The sequence below is a fragment of the Lonchura striata genome, chromosome 15 (genome assembly GCF_050655825.1).
Source record: "Lonchura striata isolate lonStrDom1 chromosome 15, ASM5065582v1, whole genome shotgun sequence".
NCBI classification, from domain to species: Eukaryota; Metazoa; Chordata; class Aves; order Passeriformes; family Estrildidae; genus Lonchura; species Lonchura striata.
The window spans coordinates 5,527,306-5,543,465 of NC_140717.1; the positions used below are offsets into that span (position 1 = coordinate 5,527,306).

The 16,160-nt window shown below is 41.9% G+C and overlaps 1 protein-coding gene across 2 annotated transcripts in view; it reads right to left on the reverse strand.

Moving 5' to 3' along the window:
• The window catches only part of SPECC1L (sperm antigen with calponin homology and coiled-coil domains 1 like), a 57,940-nt gene extending 42,043 nt beyond the window's left edge, over positions 1 to 15,897 (reverse strand). The window contains exons 1-2 of one of the 2 annotated variants that reach the window (XM_021549942.3): positions 15,769 to 15,897; positions 1,797 to 1,986 (exon numbers count right to left, since the gene is read on the reverse strand). In XM_021549942.3, the coding sequence (XP_021405617.2) occupies positions 1,797 to 1,949 (153 nt within the window). In that variant the 5' untranslated portion in view covers positions 1,950 to 1,986; positions 15,769 to 15,897. Of the gene's footprint in view, positions 1 to 1,796; positions 1,987 to 5,642; positions 5,781 to 15,768 lie in introns of those variants that run through there. The other variant, XM_085592624.1, reaches the window with a different exon arrangement.
• Between the last annotated feature and the right edge of the window lie 263 nt (positions 15,898 to 16,160).

Here is a 16,160-nt window from a genome sequence, read left to right on the forward strand (position 1 = left end):
AAGTTATTTAATGCCAGCTTTTTTCTTTTGTCAAAGACTATTAAGAGAAATTCAGAACACACATCAGTTCAATTCTAAGAGAATATCCTACAACCTCTGAGGAAAACAATGTGCCAAATGTTTCATCAACAACATCAAATATAAAATTATATTAAACAATCTTTTTTTAAATGCAACTTCTATTGATACTTCTTTCAGGCCAGAAATTGTGATTTGTCCATACCAGTAAACAAAAAGCCCCACAAACAACTAACTTTGTTATATAAGTGTGTGTATATATATATATATATATATATATATATATATAAAGTACAGAACACTCAAAGAAGATTCATCACTCTCATCACACAGTTGGCACAACAGCACCGTAGCAAGTAAAAGACATCCAACTGTATGAGTAAGCCTGGTTGAATATAAATCTGAGATAAGCCTTAGTAATCAAGAGAAAATTTTCATTGTGCCTCAAACTGATAAACTGTCATGAATTCTAATCCCACACCAAAACATAGCCAGAAGTGTTACTAATATAAGTAAACTTGTGAAAGCATACTGGGTCAAATCTGTTCAGTGTTACATCATCCTCCTTTATCTCCCTGAGAGGCATGACATAAGAAACTTGATAAGTAAACTACAAAGGATTTTAGTTGCTTTGAGACGTTTCTAGAAATACAAAGTATGTAGTGTCAACAAGCATCAAAAGACTATTTAAAGCTAAGAAAACTGCAAGATGAATTGGGTGATGGAAGAAAGGAGGGGCACTGGGAGAAAACCTCCCTGAAACCTGGCTTGCAAGTTCATCAGCTAAAATATTAACCATTCTTCCATAAAAGAAAAGGAAGAGAAAGGGAACACACCTTTTGACTTCAGAGACCCTGCAGAGCTATTACAGAGAAACCTCAACTCTTATACTTCTTTAATTTTGGATCTTTATTTGCCAGTCACTTAAATGGCCTTTGTGGCTTCCTGTGTGTCAGTGACAGTGGTTCAGCTCCCTGCTGGACATCCTGTTCTTGCTCTATTCATTTGTTCCAGGGCAGCAGCAGCACAGCACTGCACACGGGGCTGCAGAGAGCAAAAGGAGCTGGATCCAGCAATGTCTCCATGCCAGGAAAAGGAGGCAGACCAGGCAGGCTCATTCCATCCACCCAACCCAGATGGGGCTGCTCCCAGGTGAAAACTCCACAGCAGCACCCCTCAGTGTGTCTGGTGGTTTGTTGGAAGCCATATGCTACTCCATATACTGCCCTGTTTTCCTACTGTAAGAGAAAACCTCTACCTTTGAACTTGTTCTGGGAGCAAGAATCAACTTGTGAAAATTCAGCTCAAGCAGTACTTCAACACAAAGCAAAGGCCAAACCAGCCAGAAGAACTCAGCTGCACTGACCCAACACAGATCACTGATACAAAAAAGCTCTCATGTTAGCTACTTCATTAGTTCTTTTTTCAGAATAAGTAAATAACTCTCATCAAATCCTATTAGTCACTGGCACCATTCAAGCATAACACCAAACAAATAACATTCGTCAGAACACAACTTCCACTCTGCTCCTTTTGCACAACAGCCAAGTCCTGCCCAGCACACTGCTCTCCATCTCATGCTGCAGTATGAAAGTACAGCATGAGTGACACACAAGATCCTGTCACCCTGCCCAGTGCTCTGTAACTACCCAGATTCCCTCCAGCTACCCATGCAACCTCTAGTCGAAGCTGCACTAAAGACAAGCCTGGAAATTCTACCCTTTTTAAAGCTTTATTGCAAAAATTACAAACAATCAGAACGTTCTACTGGTTATTACCTTCAAAAGAGATGCTGATGTCCCGGTTTTGGAGAGTTTTGTTACTGCAGACACTGAGGAGCCGTTTTCTGGCTTGGCTTTTTCACTTGTTTGAGCTTTATTTACTCCAGGCACTTTGGGCACTGAGCCAACACTCCTGCTTGCTTTCTTCATTCTGGGCTGTCTGTTTATGATGCATTTACAAACAAATCTACAAGCAGAAAGAAAGAGACTTTAAATATGAAATACAGATGAAAAGCAATGTCTTTTTTTATAATGTTCTATTTAAGACCAGAAATCCAGAAGAGTAGCAAAGACTACAAATTAGAGCCAAACAAAATGCATGTGACTGACCAATGGTTTTTGCCTTTTTTTAAAAGAGGTTTTTGCTAAGGACTAAGCACTTCCTACAGCTCCACTCCAAATTATATTTTCTGGTTTTAAGTTCTCAAAATGCATGTGACTGACCAATGGTTTTTGCCTTTTTTTAAAAGAGGTTTTTGCTAAGGACTAAGCACTTCCTACAGCTCCACTCCAAATTATACTTTTTGTTTTTAAGTTCTCATTCCACAAATGGCATTGAACTGAGAATATTTTATATGTGACCCATGGTGCTGAGTTCACTTGTTAGCCAGCAAAAGAAAGGCTTATTAGGGAGCAATGTCCTTTATTTCTGACTGTGGGAAGGAAAACACTGTGGGAGTATTCAGGCATTGGTTTAACTACAAACAAGATTGGATCTGAGAAAACATTACCACTAGCTCAGTAAAACAGCAGTCATAGAGAAAAACTTACTGCACAAAATAATCCAAAGATGTTGAAAAATACAGATTCCCTCAACCCAATTATTAAAAATCACAATAACAAACACATGGAACTTCACAAAATTTAACACAAGTCGCGTGATTATGAGGATTATCTGCAGGAAGGAACCAGAAGCAGCTCACCGGGTTCCACGGCCCGCAGTGAGGACACTCCTGCAGCCTGGCCCAGCCTGCTGTCTCTGACAGCAGACAACTGCCAGCACTGCCATGCCACCCACAAGCACAGAAGAAAGCCCAGAAAACAAAGCTGGCTTTATCCAAACCAGGAGCAGCCACAGCAGAAAGCTGCAGGTATCACAACTACAGCAGCTGATTCCAAGGAACACAGACTAACAGGAGAACAGCCACAGAACAGCTATTACTTGAAGCATGGGCTACCAGAAAGACTAGACACAGCAGGATCTTCTCCTCCTGCAAGAGTGAGAGCTGGCAGCTGTTTTCTTCATCACCCCTGAGTCAGATGTCATGGGATGGAAGATTAAAAGGACATCTCCACTCCACTTTCAGTCTTAGGGATTTCAGGTGGAGGCAAGTGATCAGGTTTATCTGAGCCAAATATCTCACAGCTAATTGGAAACATGAAACACGTCCAGTAATTACCATCTCTTAAAAACTGAAGCATTTCAAAGGCATAAAAAGCAGACTTATGACTGTGTGCATGACACATTTGACATAACAACACAGTGGTCAGAAGTACTAAATAATTTTAGATAACAAAATCAACACCATACCCTTACACACACTCCTTCCTTCAGCTGCACACAAGTATACTTCAATTCTGACTTTGATCAAAGTCAGTAAAATTGCAGGAGTTTTGCTTCCTCAGATCCCCAAGTACTGTTAACAGAAGCAACAGGAAGCTTCATCTTAAGACACTGAAAATATTTGTTTATAGTTTCCAGATTCCCTTTAGCTCTGAAAGCTTCCATGAACAGACACAGAAAACTTTGTTTGCTGTTGCAGTTTCATCACCACTATGTCAAAAATGCACCAGTCCTGCCATATAGCTACAAGTAATAGGGCACTTTCACAGAAGACTAAATAACTGAGAGATAATTTGAAATAAGAGACTCCTTAGAAAACCAAAACCCAAACCAGAAAAGCCCCATGAAGATAATATGTTTGCTATAATATCAAATGGTACAACTGCCTACTAGATTCCAGAAGCAGATGATAACACTGGTTGCCATCTAAGTTACCACACTTCTATTTCTTGCCTTTTTCATGTTTATGAGTCAAACACTTACTTGTGCTTTTAATCTTATTCAACTGAAAACTAAAACTGAAAAATACTAAAGAGGATAGAGTTCTTTAGTAAAACTGGCATCTTTACTATTGAGAGGTATTTTTTTATGTTTTACAGACATAAATAAATTGCCCATAGCACACTTGAGGAATAACCAAATGAATTTTAAGAGTGCAGTTTGTAGTGAAGCTGACTGCATTTTAAAAATTATCCCAAAGAAAAACTACACACCTGTGATAAATCCAGTCAGTGAGATCATCCCTTTTTGACAGCTCACAGAGAAGGCAGTGCTCTGAGGAGGGTTATGCACTGGCACTGATCTGACCGTGATACATTTGGGCAAAGCCTGACAGCCTTGCCTGGCAATGTAGATAAAGCAGTGGCTCTGGCTGGCATGGAGACACCCAGCACTGGCTGCTTGCAAGGCACATTTTTCACGTCTGCAGAGCACATTCATCAGCCCTGACACACCTTGCAAAGCCAGGCACAGCACACACGAGCTTTGCATGCACAGTAAACACAGCTGGATCTGTTTATTACAGCAAGTAAGACAATAACATAACCCACTGGATGGAGGGCCTCAAAGAGATGTTACCTTTTACAGAACAAACCATTTATACTGGCATCAAGATATCTCAGGGGGTCAGCAGTGACAAGACTCTGTGAACACAAATGTTTCTCATCCATGAGAAGTGTTCCTGAAAACATGCCACAGTGTTTGCTTCAAGAATAGCAACTGCAAAGCAGTGATGGATGCAAGCAAAACTCAACAATGTCAGCTACGTATAATCCTCATGTTTCATCAGAGCATTACTTTAAAATATCCAATAATTTGACACTCATGACCAGTATTTTTGATTCACTGCAACTCAAAGGTAGAACCACATTTCCAGAAACTTTAAACATACATAGAGGACAAGAAGGCTTAGAGACCACTGTTCCTGTTTTAATTCCAGATAAAGTAAACCTAAGTAGTTACTTTCCTAATGAAAGAAGTTCACATCATTAGAGTTTAAAAACTGAGAAAGATATACAAATGAGTCACACCAAATACGAACAAAACATCAATTATCATTACAGGTTCTAAAAGAAGCTGCTTACTAAGACTCCCAAAGTGAATTTATGGGCTCTCTGTGCCAATTTCTCCCCTCCTGCCTTCTCCAGGAAGGAAAAGGAAGATGGAGTTTCAGCACTGAAAACAGAAGGCATCAATATTGTGTGACTGGAAGTAGAAAAAGCTCTGCTTCACCCGGTTTCTCAAAAGGCAGGTACAGCAAATAAAAACTACATTTGCGCTCCTAAAGAACACAACCACATTCCTAAGGAAGAAACAATACTAAGAATAAACAATACTCTTGTCTCTGCCCAACAAGAAAATTTAACAATAATTTTGAAATAAGAACTAAAACACTCTCTAACCAAAGGAAGCTTTCTGAAGAGTTACATACAGTCTTAACAATTCAAACGAGAACTAAAATATTATTTCACTATTGTTTTAAAAAGAAAGTACTGTATATAAAACTGTATTTTATATTTTGCCCTAGGGAGAAAGAAAGAATTACTGAAGACTTCCTTTCCCTTTATGCACACTTCCTCCTCCTCAAACAAAAAAAAAAAAAGAAGGAAAAAAGCCACTACTAAAGAAAATATCAACATGCACAAGACGTTACTGGAAACATTTGATTAATGATAGCACAAACAGTATCAATTAATCAAAATGGAGAAAAGCCAAAGCAACACCAAAATATCAGATGAAAGACTGCATTCCTAAACTGAACTGTAACTATTCCCTCTAACCTGTATCCTTTCCCAGCCGTCTCTCTTTCCACAGCACACATAGTCCAGGAAACAGGAGAACTTGTTCAGGAGTGCTCTCCCTGCTCTGGTGGAAGCATGTGAAACCAGTCCTGTGCTTTATACCAGCTGCAAACACAACTGCATAAATAATAATTTAAAACTGTTTTGCCCAATAGCATGGCTCTGCTCCTGACTGTAAACTGATATGATACATCCAGCCAACCAACATGCAATGCTTTCAGCATTACTCTTCAGAACCCTGAGCACTGAAGCAGGGCAGGGAGGGGATGATTCCTTACTGTGATTATTTTCATCTCATCCATTATTTAATATGCTTGTTTATGCTACTATTGCTGTCACAAAAGTAAAGAGTAGTAGTTACAAGAGTACAGAATATAGTTTCTTGTGCCTGGAAGACCATAGAGGGTTAAGCAACAAAAGTATTGAGAGGCATTACACAGTTCTACCTAGTAAAAATTGTGAATTATTAATAAAATTATAAATAATCTTAGAATTATCTTTTAAGACATTAAAAAAATAGAAGCAAGCAATCCTTGAAATCTGAGGATACTGATCACTTTTGGAAAATCAAATACCCAAGTTACAGAAGAAATCACTCACATCTAAGAGCAATAGTCAGGACACTTTCCCTCTCTATTTGCGCAAATTCTTTGGTTTTGATATATTTAGGCTGACAACTTTGCCCAAATAATTAGGGAATGACGTTTTCAGGTCACTTTTACAGTCCCAAAAGGCAGAAAAGCAAAGAGATTATAAAATACAGCCTCATCAAGCCCCTGTAAAACACAGATACAGAACTTTCCCAAGTCTCTGCACAGACACAGCACAGACACCAAAAAACTTCATATCTGGAATATGAAATATGCTATCTAGAAAGAAACACAGCTCTCTACACTTTTAACTTTCAGCCTGCAAGCTGCACAAGCACTCTACAACAATGTCTCTTACTCAATAATTCCAAAAACATGATATATAAACCACTGGATTCCAGCAGCCCACAGCAAATAGTGCATTTCTTTTATTGCTTAAGACCAAGACATCAGTTTTAGTGACTCGAAAGTTTGCCGAGGCTAGCAGGTAATTTAAGACACCAAGGATAACAGAGAGTCCATGGAAGCACAAAGACCCTTCTGAGATTAACTGGACAATAAAAACAGCAAACAAAATTAAACAGAGGTAAACACAAACACATCTATCTCTCCAGAGAAAGCAACCTCAGCTTCAAACATAAATGTGCTCTCAGTGTATCAATACTGCTCAGCAAGACTACAGCATTCTGATTCACAGCTTCATTTAACTATCAGTACAGTGTTTGGAACAAGGAAAAGAAAAAAAAAGCAAAGCAATTCCAGAAATTATTAAAAAAAAGAAAAAGATAATGAACCATAAAACACAAATATCCCACTCAACAAATCAATTTTTTGCCCATCTACCCACAGTTTAATTGTTATGTGCAGTTTTTTTCTCAACCTCAAAAAAAAAAAATATTTTTTTTACAGACCTTAAAATGATCAAGCAAGGGGTAAAACTAAGTACAAAGGTATATAATAACTCCCATAAGACATCTCACAGAGAACATGACAAAAGCCTATCAAATTTGGAGAGGCACAGAGAAGGCAGACTAGGAGTGGCTGTTAATCATCTCTTCCAGTACTAAAACTAAAGACCAGCAAATTAATTTTGAGCCAGGTTCTAAATTTAAAAAGTGAGCTGTATTTTTAATGTATATTGTGTGAGGACATGGGAGACTTTCCTAACTCCTCTGAGCCAAAACTAACTTCAAGGTGGGAGAGCAGTCAGGGTAGGAGGGAAGACTCTGGGTTTGGTTTTCTCCTAAGGCATCTGCCCACAGCTGCAGGTGGGAAGGAGCTCCAGGTGGGCTGAGCCCTGTGCCAGTGTGGGCAGTGTCTGCTTATGCTCCTGTGCTGCAAGGAAAATAAACAACTGTGCATTGCAGTTCAATACAGATGGAGTACCCAGGGCTGCACGGAGTCATTTCGAGAAAAGACCTTTCTATTACTTTCTGTCTTAAAAATTCTGAAGAGCCTTTACATTTTTCCATTACAAGCTGTGGAATTATAAAAAAGGAATTCTGCATTTAAGTTGTGCTATCCATCCGCTGTTTTCAAGCTGCATTTGCTATTGCTACTTCTCTTTCAAAGAGAAGGGAGGAAAGACCAGAGCTTTGGGCAAGAATTGGCTGTTGCACACCTCAATTTCTCTACTCCTTCTTTGGAGAAAACTTCAGAGCTGTAGCTGCTGCAAGCGATGTGTAACTGTTGCAATACTTAACATTCCAGACAAGTGACAGGAATATTTACAGAACTCCTGAACTCACAAACTGTGCTCTAAAGGCCTTTTCATAACAAAATTTAATTATGTAGCCTTGTTTTCAAGCTCCTATTTCAAACAACTGCTATTTCAAACCACTGCCAAGGAAAGAAAAAAATAACTGTTCATCAACTAGCATGGAGAAACTGTTCAACAGGGAAGGGCAACACTGTCCATAACTTGGTCTCAGCATGAGCTTCTACACTGACTGCAGCTTCAGACGACTTTTTAAAATTATATCTTAGAAAAACAGACCAGGGATATCCATACCTTATTGGTATCCATCGTTGAGCTGATTACAAAACATTCTATATCAGCTCAGTACCCTTAACGTACCCATTAACTACAGCTGCTCCCAGTCCAGATCAAAATATCATCCACATTACTATTAAGTAGGGTTTGTTTCCTTGGTGTTGAAGATACATAATTTGGTTACATTGTCATTTTTCACTCCTTTTGGTATATTTCACAGGTGCATCCAAATGTTAAACCATACACTAAGAGATGAGGCAGCATATACCTGTTTCCTGCGTAGCTATTACACTTCTATGTCAGATTTTACATGCTTGAACAAACAGCAGACAAGTCAACCTTCCCCGGAAAACCCTTGGGTTAGTATTCTGATAAAACAGAGCTAACTCCTACATTGACACTTGTTTTCCAGGAAAATAAAAAAATTAACACACATTTTCCCAGCCAAACAACTGGTCAGCTTTAAGCATAAACCCCAGTAATATAAAACGTGATACCTGATCAGTTAACTCTATTAATTGGAAGTGCTCTTACCTGTTACTCCAAGCATGCTCTAAAGCAAGCGTTACTCCAAAAATCAACAACCTGCCAGTTACAAAGGTGTATTTAGTGTCCCATAACCTTAAGCATATACTGTATTCTTCACACAACAAAGTCCACTGGTAGAATGCTTACAGTGTTGTGATTCCTACAGCCATGAGTCCTACTGACAAAGACACACATGGAAATTCCCCTGGCACTGCCTGGCAGTACTCTCAAAACCAGTCCTGTTAATTTTAAAACCAGGGGTGTTGGTAGAACAGCACAACAAAAGGTGTAGGACCAACACTACAGCTTCCTTCCCTTTCAAACTGACTGGCTCAGCATCCAACATTTCACTGCAATGCTCTCTCTCCAGCACAGCTGTTCCCAGAAGTGCTGCCTCAAGCAGATGATCATTGGTGACTGCCTCTCTTTGGTCCATTTTAAATGTTGTCAACTGAACTCAGGTATCAACAACTGCAGCAAAGGCTTCTGCTGCATCAAATTCCCAGGGAGGAATAAGGCAGGCAACAGCCAGGAAGGGACATCACAGGAAGGGGACAGAGAAAGGACATGCCAAGAGCCATTTCAGGAAGCAGACCAGTGGCTCCCAGCCCACATGTGCTACAGGTAAAACCTGTAAGAGAAGTGATTAACTTTGACTTGGTCTCATGCTCACCCAAAACACTCCACCAGATCTCCAGTTCATGCAAAACCCAAACACTCCAAGTCCCGATACCAGGATGGGTATGATGATAGATCTGTTCTTACCAGCAGCTGATTAAGGACTCTCAGCTTAATCTCAGCATGAGATTTCTCAGCTTGAGGACTTTCTATTGCCTGGACATCTGGAACTGGGAGGTGACTGGGTGCTCGCCATGTCCACTTCACCACCAACCTGGTCTGACAACATTCTTGAAGGCATTGCAACAAAAAAGTCCCAGAGAACAGAAGAAGCAATAAAGAGATGCATCACCTGAGGACCTTCCCAGGCCCCAGGTGCTTACAGCTCTGGGATTCCCAAGCCCAGAAGGACCATCCTGGTCTCAGATGCACCAAGCAAATGGCCTGAATGGGAATAGCTCATGCACCAGACAATTGTACTAAGGCTGGGGGAGGGAAGTGCCTGCTGGGGATTGCTTAATTAAGTCAGGAAAATAACTTAATTGTACCTTGCCACCTAAAGAGTCAGTCCCACCCCTTCCTCAGTTCTCTCCCTTCTCTCCATTCTAGAGATCACAGCTCATTTTTGATGAGTTGGTCTTTCAGACAGATCAGGACTGATCTGACTCACCTTGTAATTGCTAGATACTATGCAAAGGAAGCAGCGGGACTGGGAACAAGAAGGAAGTCTCATCCTTTCACAGATGGTGTAGCCCCAAATTTGTTTTAATTCAGTTTCAGGCTATTGGCTCCTCAGCAACAGCCCTGCTTTAAATGAACCTCTTACTGCCCCCCACCAAACCACCAGCACTCTCCAAGCCATGCTCATCCTGGGCACAGATGAGCCGTGGTATTTTTACACTATCACCACCTCACAAAACAGGGCACTGAGGAGTCTGAAGCCTGGCCATCTACAGATTTCAATCCTGTGCAGTGGACCACATCTTTCCTCACCTTCAAGACCTGTCAACAGCACACTCTTTACATAGTTTAAAGGCTTCAGGCTTGGCAGACAGAGCAGAGACAGAGCCAAATGCAAATCCTTCTTAACTACTCTGGTATCACTAAGGGAGGAGCAGTTGCTGGCCCCGGCATGGAAGCTCAAGGACATAAATTTGAGTCATATGGAAGAAACGTCCTTGCAACAGGATGGAGAGGTTCCCATCTACTGGTAATTTTTTACTTCCCCAGGGAAAAGACTGGGGAAGACTATTTCTCTTCCAAATTTTATTCCAAGCCTTACAGAAAAGGGTGAATCACCAGCCAGTTTATGGAGCTGCTGTTCCCTGGGACAGTTTGGTTGCTGGAGCAATGCAGGATTCTACATGGGACAAAGCCTGGGAAAGCACTAAAAGCCTGTCACAGCATCCCTAGCTGATGTAGCTGCTGATGTGCTGATATCCTCATGGAATGCCAAGTGCACTTTCCACTGTAAAACACTTTTAAGGTGTTTCTTTGAAAAGCTCCTGGATCTCCACATTTCCTGGCAAGCCTTTGATATGTGACTGAAGGCCTCAGAATAGTTTTTCCTCCAGAAAAATGCAGTCTTTCTGTTAAAAAAGGCTATACTGAAGTCTTTTTCTTTTCTTTCAAATATCCTTTATATTACAACACTAGTGTCCATAACTGATAGATTTAATTTTCTTCTGTAGATAGACACTATTTACTTTTTACAGGTGTGTATATCATAAAGATTTTCAGGAAACTGTCAAAAAGTTTTTGTAACAAGAATTTGTATGATTTCATGTTTTTAACACAGCAAATGTAGTTCTGAATATGAAACAAAGTAGACTGAAATTTTATCTGCACACTTGGATCTATACCCTTTAATATTTTTCCAGAGTTTTCACAAACAGAATTTACATTGTTTACTGTAATATCTATCCCAGTGAATTATCAAAACCTTTGGAGAACAGCATGATGGCACCTTTAAACTTTTCCAAATTCACAAGCACACCCATGCTGCAGGTTGAGGAAACCTTCTCCTGTAGTTTTGTATAAAACTAGAAAGAACAGCAACAGTAATGGGGGAAAAGTTTATGTCACAAAATTTTCATTTTAACACGTTAATTCTTGATGACCTCAGTATAGTTCAATCCAATGATATTGCCACATTCAAGGGTGCATGTCATATCTACAAATCCCATCAAATCAAGAATAATTTGATGACAACTACCAACAATGTATTTAAGAAGTTCATAATTTCCAAAAGAGACATTAATTGTCCATCTCATGTAAGCAAGTGCAGATACAAAGTAGCTTTGCATTATTCTGTCACTGAAAGAAGGTTCTCTTTTGTTGTCACAGAAAGAAATAAAAACAAAACTAAAACTTCAAGTGTACACAGTTACTAGGATTTGTGGAAGGAATCATGTCTACAAAAGTAGCTTTATTTTTCCTTTTCTCTTCCAAAAAAGCCTATATTCCTTCAGGGACTTGAAGGAAATATTTGCTATTAACCATTTAAAGTGCTGCTCACTTGCTAGGGAAGAGCAAATTGAAACAGGCAAGACCATTGTCTGAAAAGACACCACACAGCAAATGCTACTTTAAATGCACACCCATTATCAACCCTCCAATGTCATTTACTTGGCTAAATAAAACAAAATTTTAGTTCAGTATAATCTGGCAACTCAGTAAAAAGAAAAAAAAAAAAAATTAAAAACCCTAGCAAAAAAAAAATAAAATTAAAATTCTAAGGCTAAACAGAGAAAGTCAAGCTTTAGCAGATCATTTTTATAAACTTGCCCATGTCACTTAAGACCTCCATACAGGGACAGCCAACACTCTAGCAGTGAAATACACTGAAGTATTTCAACACTGGAATACTCTCCAGCACCAACCCTCACACAGTGAGGAAATTCTGCAGCCGAAGCTTCAAGAAGGCTCCATCTGCCAAAACCACTGTGTGCTTTTAATGAAGAACAGCCACAGAAATGCATTAAGAAGAACACAAAGTTTCAGGGAGTGGTAAGAACGGCAGCACCCTGGTCATGCTTCCCACCCACCTCTGCAGATCCCACAGAAAGTCACTACTCACTGCAAATACCTGTGCAGAGCATGGATCCCACACTGGCCAAATGACCAAAGTCAAGGAAATGCTCTTAGCATCCAAAATATACAAATACTTTCAGACTGATGTCATGAAATACATCACTCGAGTACTTCATCTCTACCTTAACTCTTTTTTACTATTATTTAAATACTACATGTTGGGTGCTCAGTTTATTTTCCCGAATAAATCTGCATATCTAACAATTAGTTGCAGCCAGTCATCACCTTGGCTCCATTCTGGCACACAGTGATGGAAAATAAAATTTATGCAAGATTTATCTTTCAAAAATATTAAACCAAGTTTTGAAGTAAAAACTTGTTCTTTGCTCTCCTGAAATTTTGCTTTAGTGGCTTTATAACCATTTAATATGCAACAAGTGACTTGTTCTATTTTTTTTTATTTTTTTTTTTGGTACTGAAACCTCATGGATTGAAACGCTTCATAGAAAAATAGAAAAGTCCCCTTTCACCTAACTTCAGAATTTATCGTTGTATTATTCTTCCCTGCAATTTGGGAAGCCACTAGTTCTGCCACTGATTTGCAACACAGTGTCAGTTCTTTGCAAAACTGAAGTACCCCAAGAAGATGAGGATCAAAAGTTGTATGTTTGATGAAGATCAAAAGTCGTAGTGGCTTGTAGGTGTAGGAGAGTAAAATCTTCTTTCCCAAAGAAAACCATGCACATATGTGTGAAAACTCTGCTAATGAATTATTTATGTTTAAAGATAGAATCCTGTGATTACTTCCAGGCTGCACTACTAAGTGCTCCAAATGGTGGCTTCTCTGATCATTTCAGTTGGAATAAGCTCAAAAGAAATAAGTAATAGGTTCCTTGTAACTAGTCATGTAAGGCTACCATTATGTACATAAATCAGCTTCCAACACTTGCTCTTTCTCCCTTTTTCAGTATAAAGATGAAAAGTAAGACTAAATAGGGTGATTTTTAAGCCAGGAAATACAAGCCTAACATTTCTTATGCTGTTTTCCCAATGAGCAAGAGTGATTCAGTCCCATTAATAGCATTAGACACTGCTAGGACTGGATCCTTGTTGGCAAGACAGGCTCCAACATCACAAGGTCAAAAAAGAGCTTCTGAATTACATTAGTGAAAACTCTCCTAAGGAGTTTCCATAGCCTCCACCTACTGAGAATCTATTTTCCTTTCATACCAATAGTAATGCAAAAATGGCACAAATTTGACTTCAAAATTATACTTCTAAGTATACATCTATCAGTACATAAAATGTTGACTGTACATCTGATTTATTTTGCACAATTAAATCTTTGCAGCATAAAAATATCTATCCCAACATGTGCTAAAGGCAGAAACTTCTAAAACTCAAGAAGTTTTAGACCTGGCATTTGCCACTTTTAAATGATGTCCAGGTATGGCTCAGGAAAATGCCAGCTGGCCCAAGCAAGCCATGCCAATGCCCATGCTGACAATGATATGGCCAAGCACATGCCAGACTTCAGCCCAACACCCAAATTTGATTTGCTGCTATGGACACACTCTCCATTGAGGGAAACCTTAGCTCCAGCCTGATGCAGAAGACACCTTTGGTAGATGCCTGGAAGGCCACAGAGATCACACCAGCCTAGAGCACAAAGTGAAATTAAAAACACCCCAGAGCTGCAAATCACAATAGAAGGTAACAGTCCATGACACCTGGAAATCCCTGCACAGAGGTTTTCCCACTGTGATGTTCCACCTTCATCAGACTTTCATATAATAAATTCTCCACCCTCTCAAAGAGAGAAGACAGATCTTTACTGATGATCACACTAAATACATGTCAACAATTAGCTTGAAAAGATAAAATAACTGGGAAAATGTGGGCTGCATTATCTAGACAGCCCTTTATTTGACAGAAATAGAAAAATATGTTAAAAATATCTGAGATGTTTTATTTCCAATTATCGTATTCAAAAAAAGAAAGAAAAAGACATGTATCTTCAGCCATACAAAAACATTTCAGAAATCATGGGTTTTTTTCCTTACTTCACCTAGCTTACCAGCCTGGAATCTGGTTTTTCCATTAGCTGAAAGTGAAGTGGCAGTGTTACAAGAAACATGAGACTACTCCCGTCTCAGTTTCTCAGTTTTAATCTCGGACTATTTACAATGACCTTCTCTTTTCATTTTTGTTAGCAACTACCTAACAACACTCAACTAAGCTGGAGACAGAGAAGAAACTGCTTCTCTTCTGAGCTACTACAGCACTACATTGTGACCCACAGGGTAAAAAGCAGCCAGTGGCTTTAATTTGCCCATCTTTCAGCAGCCAAAGTCCACACTATTAATGAAGCAGGAAGCAACTCCAGAAGGTTTATGTTTGCTTTTGGGGTGAGCAGAGCTTGCACAGACTATGCCCTTCAACAGAATCCACAGCCCCTTAGAGCTTTTTTCACACAGCAGAACCACTTACATGACACATTTTCTGCTACAAGAGAACTGTGTTTTCCAGATCCCAGCACAGACAGACACTTCATGCGATCACAGATGCTGCTGTGGCAGCATCAGCACAGCACTGCATTGTTTTTCTCTCTAAAGACACAGCGTACAGAACCTCTCAGAACAGGCTGGTGACCGGTTTTGGCCCAGCCATAGGAACCTGCCTTCCTACATCACTAGTAATACCAGGTCATGACAGACTTGGAAGCTAAAATAGTGAGGCACAGGATGGCAGACAGCAAGCAGAAATCTGCAACTCAGAGGCTCTTTAAGCTCTGAAAAGGCAGAAAAACCGCGCTCCAGAGAAGCATGAGAGCAGAATCCAGACAAAGGTGCTGCCGAACACACCAAAACCCAGCTAGAAAGCTGCTGAACGCGGGCACTCCGCGTTTCTCCTCAGGGAGCTCCCCACGCACCCACCACCCCTCTCGCAGGCAGCAGCCAGCAGCGCGCAGCGAACGGTTCCGCCGCGGATGCAGACGCGTGCAGCCCGCGCCTCCCCGGCAGCCGGGGCCGGGGGCTCCGCTCCCGCCGCCTGCCCCGCGGGGCCGCCGCGGCACGGCCGGCGGGGAGGCCGCGGCAGGCCGGGCGGAGGGTGCCGCGGGCGGCCCCTGAGGCGCGGGGGACCCGCGGCGGGCGCGGGGCGGTGTCACGGCCGGGGGTGACAGCGCGGCCCCGCGGGGGGAGGCGGTGAGGAGGGGCCGAGCCCGGGGCTTCCCGCGGCCGCAGGACACAGGCCCTGCCGGAGCCTGCGCGCCCGCGGGAGACCCCCCGGCGGGCGGGCGGGGGTCGGGGCCGGGCTGTGCCCGCCGGCGCTCGGCGCTTACCGGGGCAGCCGCCGCCTCCTTCCCGCTGCTTCGCAGCCCCGGCTCCGGGGGCGCCGCGCGGGCCGGGCCGGCGGGAGGGGGGGCGCGGAGGGGCGCGCGCACGGCGGGGACCCCTCCGCCCGCCTCCGCCCCGCCCCCTGGCGGCACCGCGCACGCGCCCGGGGGCCGTGAGGGGGGGAAAGGGCGGGGCGCGGGCGGCGCGTGCGCGGGGCGGCCCCGCCCTCAGGGCGGCCCCTCCCTCACGGCGGGGCCGCTCCGCGCCCGGGCGCCCGAATCGCGGCGTACCGGCTTCAGCCTGGGGGGAGGCGGCTCTGAGGTGGTGGAGCCCAAGCCGTCACCCAACATCACCGGGTCATCTAGAAGGTGGCCGTGAGCTGAGCGCCACGTTCAGT